Source organism: Sinocyclocheilus anshuiensis, unplaced genomic scaffold (genome assembly GCF_001515605.1).
Source record: "Sinocyclocheilus anshuiensis isolate Anshui unplaced genomic scaffold, SAMN03320099.WGS_v1.1 scaffold257, whole genome shotgun sequence".
NCBI classification, from domain to species: Eukaryota; Metazoa; Chordata; class Actinopteri; order Cypriniformes; family Cyprinidae; genus Sinocyclocheilus; species Sinocyclocheilus anshuiensis.
The window spans coordinates 2635644-2645382 of record NW_015539889.1 but is presented as its reverse complement, the minus strand read 5'-3'; the positions used below and the strand labels follow the sequence as shown (position 1 = coordinate 2645382).

At 37.6% G+C, this 9739-nt stretch overlaps 1 protein-coding gene across 2 annotated transcripts in view; it reads left to right on the top strand.

The window, feature by feature from the left end:
- Window positions 1-9739, top strand: part of LOC107685701 (lysine-specific demethylase 5B-like) — a 23021-nt gene continuing 13282 nt past the window's right edge. The window contains exons 1-14 of one of the 2 annotated variants that reach the window (XM_016482384.1): window positions 1-271; window positions 1273-1471; window positions 3039-3116; window positions 4032-4154; window positions 4343-4513; window positions 5312-5440; window positions 5536-5629; window positions 6817-6884; window positions 6979-7137; window positions 7697-7816; window positions 7903-8061; window positions 8169-8350; window positions 8530-8692; window positions 8824-8943. In XM_016482384.1, coding sequence (XP_016337870.1) covers window positions 1319-1471; window positions 3039-3116; window positions 4032-4154; window positions 4343-4513; window positions 5312-5440; window positions 5536-5629; window positions 6817-6884; window positions 6979-7137; window positions 7697-7816; window positions 7903-8061; window positions 8169-8350; window positions 8530-8692; window positions 8824-8943 — 1719 coding nt within the window. In that variant the 5' untranslated portion in view covers window positions 1-271; window positions 1273-1318. Of the gene's footprint in view, window positions 272-1107; window positions 1161-1272; window positions 1472-3038; window positions 3117-4031; window positions 4155-4342; window positions 4514-5311; window positions 5441-5535; window positions 5630-6816; window positions 6885-6978; window positions 7138-7696; window positions 7817-7902; window positions 8062-8168; window positions 8351-8529; window positions 8693-8823; window positions 8944-9739 lie in introns of those variants that run through there. The other variant, XM_016482386.1, reaches the window with a different exon arrangement.

The window sequence follows — 9739 nt, the reverse complement described above, 5'->3', positions numbered from 1 at the left end:
ATCAGGTCACGCTACTCCTGCCACACCTTAGTCTGCCTCGGTAGAAAAGCTGTGGCTGCTCTCCCTGCGAAAGGCGGATCAGGGAACCGGGGATATCTGTCCTGTGTTATCTGTCCTGTGTTATCTGTCCTGTGTTATGGGGGCGACAGCTTCCGCGGTGACGTGTGGTGCGTGCTCATAGATATCACTCGCGTGGAATAATACAGTGGATGTTGATGGACCTTCTGCACAAAGATATGTAAAGACAAAAGTCAACCGCAACGCCAGTACGGTGAGATACTTTCTGTCTTGGCACAGTATTTCATTTTCCGCTAAAGGATCCTGCATTCCGAAATCGGGTCATGTGACTGTTCAAATGCCCACGGATTATGTATCGAGACGGTTTTTGATGTGCTATTTTCACGATGTCACCCCGCTCCAGAGGTTAATCGTGAATTTAAATGTCAGTCGGGTGGAGAGTGGCTAAATTCATCGTCCCTGGACAACATCTGTTACTTCCGAGTGGGTAACTTGAAAGAGTCCATTTAAATAATTAGTTCCGGTGAAAATGAAGCTGTGGTGTATCAATCCGCGCAAGTCACTTCCTTAATTCAATGGCAGCCTACTTCTGCCTTTTTAAAGGTCTTTGGGGGAGACATTACAACGCATAGATGTACAGAAGTTTTTGAGAGGGTTGTCATATATAAAAGCTTTGTTTTTGGCAACAGATTTCATGTTACTTAATATGTTTACGCCTTCGCGAGGAGATAAAGCGAAGAAAAAAGCAAACGCGTTTGAAAATAAAACCTGGATGAATTTTATAAACAGCGACGTGTGTCAGATTTGAAATATAATTCTATATTTTGTTTGCTATAATAGAATGAAATAAAGTAATGTATATTTGCTGTGTTTAGTGTATCATGTTGATCATGGCTGACCATTACAAATCCAAAAGCTTTGTTAGTATCGATCGTTACAGTTACATAAATGTTGCTATATTGAAAAAGGCGGGTTTTCCACTTGCCATACCTTATAGAAAATTTAAACGCGCATTGCACATTTAAAAAAAACTTTAAAAAAATTCTACATTGGTGATAATGGATGGAGAAAGGAAATCAAGCGTCTCTATTTTTGAACGCGGAAGACTACTAAACTCTGTAACGTTGGAACTCCGTCTGTGTGTACGTTTCACAAAGTGGATGAGGATGTTAATTGTCGGAGTTCAGGTGTAATCATTCTTTATTATGGCATCTTTTCGAGACTAATTAAAACATTTACTTCAACTTCAAACAGTTTACTACAGTTTCTACATGTCATCATTTGGATCAAGTTCCCCAGAATGACCCAGTCACGACCCAACGAGTTTATTCCACCACCGGAGTGCCCTGTCTTTGAGCCCAGTTGGGAGGAATTTGCCGACCCTTTTGGGTTCATCAACAAAATACGTCCAATTGCAGAAAACACTGGCATCTGCAAGATCCGACCGCCCCCGGTAAGTTTCTTCGACATGTAACAGAACTGTAAAATGCACGCCAGCTCTCGGTCGTTTTTTTACTCGTAGATCGCAGATCCCGAAACACTTTTTCTGAAGACAGGTTTTTTCAACATGGCGGATTGCGGCTCCAGCCATTGCGAACGTTCGTAACTGCGTGTGCGCGCGTGCGCGCAGCTACTAGCTATGCGAGAATGCTCGCGTGCGGTTTACTCCAAAAGCGGCAACAATAACATCACTTTCTTTTCAAGAGAGTTTTATCGTACTCTTGCTCGTATTTGAGCACCATGGCTGTTCTTTTGCAGATACTTCAAATAAATGTTTGGTTGATGGAAAATGTTGGGGGACAGAATGTGGTGATTGTTATTGTCTTCCAAAAACAATGTTGGCTAATGCATCCACCCAAACAAGAACAATCCTCGATAGTGAATTTCAAACCTAGGACAAATATTATATAAATTAATTGTACATTAATTTAGAACATTTTGAACCTAACCTGGACTTTTTGGTTAACATTTTTTAACCATGCAACTTTCTATTTTTACCTTTTAACGTCAAAGCTTTTGCTTTTAAATATAACATTTTACTTGGTTATCTGATGATGGTGTAAAAGTGTCTGTTTGTTATGCAAAAGTGGAAAAATGCATTTTGTACTGTTTGTTCGGTGCTGCGGAAATACTGTCTTTGACTAACAATGACCACTTTTGCTAGCAAATAACGTAAAACCACTCAATTTGTCAACACATTTCTGTCGTTTATCACATAATTTAAGGTTTAAGTTTTATCTTGAAACAAATATGTACAAATTTCGCTGAAGTTTGAGGTGGCGTAATTGGTCTCCGTCGTTGTCCTCCATGTTGTGTCGAGTTGTGTATTTGCATTTGGCCATTGAAACTGAAATTTGATGTAAATAACAACGCAAGTGAAAAGCGAGATTCAGTTTAGGTCGCGTTTTAAACGTTTACACAGATGGTGTGTTAGCTATGCATATTTTTGCGTTTGTCTTGTTATTCACAATTGTTAACACCCTAAAACGGCCTCAGTTGAAAGATAAAGAAATGTCTTGTAGTCATCTGTACCCATCCTAGTAATGCTATACTGCGAAAATGCTTTTATGACTGATATTTTAGCAAGTATATCTAAATAAAATGTTAATAGTTACAGAATCATACCGGTGGATCTCTGGACCCTTGTATAACTTTGTTTTACATTGTATGGAATTAATAGCTACCTCGTGACTTCTAACGAAAGTGATTTCGTGGAAAAACAAGTCAGGACCTCTTGAAATTAAGACAGTCATGATATTGTTTTGAGTATTGAAATTTGAGTTGTTGTTTTTTTTTTTTTTTAAATCACCTTGATGTAGATTAAATGTTATATCACTTTCATATTGTATTTATAAGAAATATTGTTCAATAGAAAGGTGGCATAATGAAAAACCCACATGCAGATATAAGCACAAATATTTATCTTCCATTAGACAGGAGTTTAACTCTTGTGGCAAATGGTAAACACAAAAGCTTAACACGTTTATTTATTTATTTTATTTATTTATTTTTAATGTCAGGGATGGCAGCCACCATTTGCCTGTGATGTGGACAGACTGCATTTCACACCACGCATTCAGAGGCTCAATGAGTTAGAGGTGAGACCTTTTTTTTTTTTTGTCTCCTGCTTGTTAGATATTTTATATTTGCAGATATGTTCATGTGGCCTTATTAAACCTAAACCGAAACCTGCAACCAGCGTGGCCTCTTTTTGGCCTGCCACACTTAAAAGCACAGGGTTTAGTGTCAACTCTGAAAAGGTCACTAACAAAAAGAAAAGTCACAATAAGGTCTCATTGTTGCTACCAGCTCTTTTGGTTGCTCTGTGTTTTTTTTATATACACTACTGTTCACAAGTTTGGGGTCCGTAAGATTTTTAAAATGTTTTTGAAGATGTCTCCGATGCTCACAAAGGCTGCAATTATTTGATGAAAAATACAGTATTTCAATAGCAGTTTTGTAATGTAATATTTTAAAATGTAATTTTTTATTTCTGTAACTAAGTTTTCAGCAGCCAATACTTTAGTCTTTAGTGTCACATGATCTTTCAGAAATCGTTTTAATATGCTGATTTGTGTTCAAGAATAATCAATGTTGAAAACAGTTGAGCTACTTAATTTTGTGGAAACGGTGATACATTTTTGAGGATTTTTTGATGAATAGAAAGAACAGCATTTTTTAGTATAAATCTTTTGTAACCTTATAAATGTCTTACTGTCACTTTTGATTAATTTAATGCAATCTTTGCCGAATAAATTTATAAAATCTAACTGACCCTAAATATTTGAACAGTGTGTGATGTGTGTGTGTGTGTGTGTATATCTATTATATTTATATATACATAATTTATATATATATATATATATATATTTATTTATTTATTTTATTATTATTATTATTATTTTTTTTTTTTATTCTTTTGCATTTAAAATGCCATGATGCTTTCTCCTTTGCAAACCAGAAGCTATTGAAAGAACAAGGTCTTTACTTGATTGTGTTGTGTTGTTTTATAGGCCCAGACCAGAGTGAAGCTCAACTTCCTGGACCAGATAGCAAAGTTCTGGGAACTGCAGGGTTGTACATTGAAAATTCCTCATGTTGAGCGCAAAACTCTGGACTTATATGTGCTTTACAAGGTAGGACTGAGGTTATGTCGTCTTTAGTGGCCATGTGTAAAGTTTTAAGCATATTACTTAATTTCTGCAATTGACAGGTAATTTAGCATGCTAGAGTTGAAAACATTGTCCTATACTTTCTCAGTGGCCTTTTTGAAAATCAAATATGGATGTAAACATGTCTTTGGTGACCCCCTGTCTCTGTCTAGCTGGTCAAAGAAGATGGAGGCTTTGATGTGGTCTGTAAAGAGCGGAGATGGTCCCAGATTGCACTGAAGATGGGCTTTGCTCCCGGCAAAGCAGTTGGCTCTCACCTTCGTGCTCACTATGAGAGGATTCTCTACCCATATTATTTGTTCCAGAAAGGAGCTAATGTTATGGTGAGGTTGCTAAAGCGCTTGTATAACCTCCCCTTTCCCCTTTTCAGCCTCATGTCATTCCGTTTCCATCCCTATCAGGATAAATGTTCTTTGTTATGGTGCACACATGACAGCCATTGTCCATGATTATTTTTTTGGCAAAGAACTCATCTGTATCTGAACAGGAAGTGTGCCCCAGTTTATGAAGCATTGTTGTTAAGCGGCCTAGTTTATTTTCACCATATATATTCATTGCAGATTAGGTGGTGTGCACAGTAGTTTACATAAAAAATCTCTTCGGGAAATACATCATACAACTAACTTGTGGTTGTGTTCCTGTGTATGTTTTTACAGGGTGACATTTGTAGTTTGTTTTTACACTCTTAAGTAGTGTCTGGCAGGCTGTTCATCTGTGTTTTGGTGTTCCTGCGGGTTCAGTGGTTAACAGCTTTCTTTGACGTGCATGTTTTTCAGTGCTGTACCCACAGTCCCCTCCCCCTATCCATAAAGGGGTGTGAATTCATTCAATGAGCCCTGAGCAATAGGCCCACTCGCCTGCTGCTTTTACCCCATGGTTAATACCCTAGGGCTGATCTGCTTTGCCTCTCACTGTTACTTGCTTTAATAATGTCCACCCTGCTGTCATGTGGCTTTTTGGCTAATTAGATAAGAGTGAAGCCACATGTGCACACATATAATGGTGTTATAAATACAGCTATGCATTTGTATTATTTCAATTTATATTATAAGGGTTTTTTGTTGTAAATATATGGGCTTATTACTTGCATGGTGTCATCATTAAATCTCTTTCTTCAACAGAACTCTCAGAAGCCAACTCTGAATAATGACACCAAAGACAAGGAGTACAAACCCCATGACCTGCCCCAGCGTCAGTCGGTGCAACCAGCGGAAACCTGCACTATCGCCCGCAGAGCTAAACGGACCGAGGTAAAGGACAGATACAGAAATCTGATTCATACTTTGACCAGTTTGTTCAAACTAGATAATAATGCCTTAGTTGCTGACGTTGCCTCTCTTCATAGGGCCGCTGTTTTAAATCAGAACCGGGTGAGGTATGCGAAAACAAACCCAACCTGAGAAGGAGAATGGGCTCATATGTGGCAAAACCAGAACCAGGTACAGATCCATATTTTTTTATTTCTACATTTATTCCCAAAAATCACATTGCATGTTTTAAAGTTCATCATGGCTTGGTATTAACATCCATCTACACACTTTTTTTTTAAATTTTTTTTTAAGAAATGAATACTTTCTATTCTGCATGGAAGTAGGGCTGGGCGGTATATCGAGTTTGTACGATATATCGATTATATATTTTTTATAAACGATTTGCTATGAGGCAATACCGTTTATATTGATGTACAGTAGTTTGATACGAGAGCATCTGAAAAATAGCAGATTTGTTCTAAACACGAGACATGCTTTATATTAAGGGCTTTTAAATAACTCATTAAGATATACAGTAGTTAACACACATAGTTAAAAGCGGCTTGCCCCATCACATAATCTGAGAGATCCGACAGAGAGGATACTTGTACTGTTTAATGCGTAATCAAAATATAATGCAATTAATTTGTGCTTTTATTTATTTTTTTTATTTTTTTAGAGAATTATCTTCTCCTTTAAAAAGCATTATTTTTGTTTTTAGATTGTAATGTTACAATGTTAGAATGCAATGTGATTTTATTTAGCCCCTTTTTTGCAAATAATAGCCCATAGTCTACATGGTTACTTTCACTATATTTGTTTTCATTGCCTTTAATGTAAACGTTGTTTCATTGGACAACATTGGGCAGGTTTAAAATAAAAACAATATATATATATATATATATATATACATACATACATACATACACAGAGAGATATACCGTATATTGCAATTCAGCTAAAAAATACTGAATTATGATTTTCTTTTTTTTTTTTTTGCCTAATTGCCCAGCCCTACATGGAAGCATTAAGTTGATCAAAGGTGACAGTAAAGACTTTTACCTTGTTACAATAAATTAACATCAAATGATCAAAAAATCCTGGCTGTTGAAAATTCAGCTTTACCATCACAGGAATAAATTACATTTTAAAATACAATAAAATAGAAAACAATTATTTTAAATGCTAAAATTTGATCACATTATTACTGTTTTTACTGTGTTTCTGATTAGATATATGCAGCCTTGTTGAGCACAAGAAACTTCTTTCAAAAAAATCTTACCAATCCCAAACTTTTGGACGGTAGTGTACTTGGAAATTTTAATCTCTCTGCAATGTGACATTTCAAACTTATTTACTTTACAAATTTCTTTCAGTAAAGAATATTTCAGTGGAGGTGAAAGAAGAACCCATTGAGCAACAAGTTGAAGGTGAAAAAGCAAAGGTGAGGGTGGAGGTCAGAGGACCATTTGGTTTTTGTACAACAAAGTATGCACTGTATTCCGTTATGGGAATGTTTGTTTGTTTTTCCCCCACAGGTGGAGCAGTATATGTGCTTGGTATGTGGGGGTGGAGGTGATGAAGATAGACTATTGCTTTGTGATGGGTGTGACGACAGTTATCACACATTCTGTCTGATCCCACCCCTCCATGACGTCCCCAAAGGTGACTGGAGGTGCCCCAAGTGCCTGGCTCAGGTGAGCCACTCCCAACTGTCTACTTTTGCAAACTGATGACATCATGACAACTTCTTTGTCTTTGTCACATGTTTGCTTAGTGACCTCATATGATAGTTATGTTACCTTTGAAAGTGAAAGTGACGTGACATGTGGCCAAGTATGGTGACCCATACTCGCCCGGGGAGCAGTTGGGGGTTCGGTGCCTTGCTCAAGGGCACCTCAGTCGTGGTATTGAAGGTGGGAGAGAGCGCTGTACATTCACTCCCCCCACCTACAATCCCTGCCGGTACGAGACTCGAACCCACAACCTTTGGGTTATAAGTCTGACTCTCTAACCATTAGGCCACGACTTCCCCCTATACCATTAGGCCACGACTTCCCGACTTACCTTAATACAAAGTCATATTCTTAGAAGCTATTTTCATAACTAAATTACAGCTGCTCCTGTTTGTGCTCTCTGCACCTATTACCTACTGTCTGTTAGTACATGTGATGTTGCTTAGTAATACTGGGTTGTATTTAATAGTCATTTGTATTTAGTTTGTGATGATGATTGGCCTCTCTATTCTCCCTGTAGGAGTGTGGTAAGCCACAGGTGGCATTTGGGTTCGAGCAGGCCCCCAGAGACTACACCCTCCGCACCTTTGGAGATATGGCTGACTCTTTCAAGTCTGACTACTTTAACATGCCTGTTCATGTATGTCTGTTAAACGACACTTTTGTGAGACTAATGTGGTTGCATACCATGTAGAATATGAAGTGATCTGCCTTATCGTTTGGCAGATGGTTCCCACAGAGCTGGTGGAGAAGGAGTTCTGGAGGCTGGTTAGCACCATTGAGGAGGATGTTACTGTAGAGTATGGGGCTGATATTGCTTCAAAGGATTTCGGAAGTGGCTTCCCTGTTAAGAACGGCACATTTAAAGTCTCACCAGAGGAGGAGGTACAGAAATAACATGACATGCTTTGTTCTTGCAATCTGTATGCTAAAAGCCCAGATCTACATCTCACAAATGCATGTTTCATGAAATCATATTTCTTTTTGCCCAGGGTTATCTGAGCAGTGGCTGGAACCTCAACAACATGCCAGTGTTGGATGCATCTGTGCTGACTCATGTCACAGCGGACATCTGTGGGATGAAGCTCCCATGGCTTTATGTGGGCATGTGCTTCTCCTCTTTCTGCTGGCACATTGAGGACCATTGGAGTTATTCCATCAACTATCTGCACTGGTAATACACTCGCACTTTCCAGATTGAAAGTAGCCCATTTTACATGGTAGATGGAGTGAGTGTATATGCTCTTCATCAACTTCCATGTACATGGCATATTAAATGGATTGTGTATGCTTCATTTTAACAGTTTCTGAGCTTGTTGTTTTTCCACTCACTTTTGTTGTTTTGATTTGCAGGGGAGAGCCAAAGACTTGGTATGGCGTTCCTGGCTACGCTGCTGAGCAGTTGGAGAAAGTGATGAAGAACCTGGCCCCCGAGCTCTTTGAGTCTCAGCCAGACCTGCTCCACCAGCTGGTCACCATCATGAACCCAAATGTGCTCACGGGTCATGGAGTACCAGTGAGTGGAGTTATGGACTAAACAAAGACCATTAATAACATAAAATGGAGCCATTTTTATTCATGTGAGGTGCATTCAATCAATTACCTTTTTTTTTTTTTTTCTTCTTCTTCTTCTTCTTCTTCCTTTAGATTTACCGTACAAACCAGTGCGCTGGTGAGTTTGTCATTACCTTCCCGAGGGCTTATCACAGTGGTTTCAACCAGGGCTTCAACTTTGCCGAGGCAGTCAACTTCTGCACAGCAGACTGGGTAAAAGACACTTAAAGTCAGCATGAAATTAAAATTCACCCTATTTATTTTGTAAATACACGTTATTAATCCTATTGTGAATGATTCATCCAAGCATATGTTATTTCTAAAAACGTTTTTGACCTTGTAATTTTTAATCAAAATGTTGTAACTCGGATCTTCTCTTGAAAATGTCTCTTTTCTCTGGTAATGAATGCCAACTTCTCCTATCATTTAGTCTGCTTAAACCAGGGGTGTCAACTCATTTTAGGGTGAGGGCCGGATGAGAAGAAATGTCGCCACTAACGGGCTGAATCAACTTTTTTTTTTTTTTTAATCACAATGCACCAAATTAAAAATGAATTGCCAAAAAAAAAAAACTAGAAAGACACTATTCTGTAAAACTGCATTTAATAAGACCTCGGAAACTGTTCATTAACACTCTTATTCCTTTTTGAAAAAATATAATGTTGTCTAAGTAATGGCAATCAAAAACTTTGAATATGAATATTATTTGTCAGATACTTTTTAGTAATGAGAAAATAAGAAAAAAAACTGCTATTTGCTATAAACTGCTATAATCTATTTGTGTACAGACAGTTACATTAAATATAAACAATAATTTACAAACTAGAAAAACACTTCACAATTTAAAAAACTTCCTTCAACATATTTAACAACTCAGTAGTATTTTTTTATATAAGGACAAAAAATAATAAAATAATTTCTTTATGGTTAATTAATGCAAATGAAAAATCATTCGCTTTGGATATGAACATTAAATATACACTAGAAATGAGAACTTTCCTTTAACAAA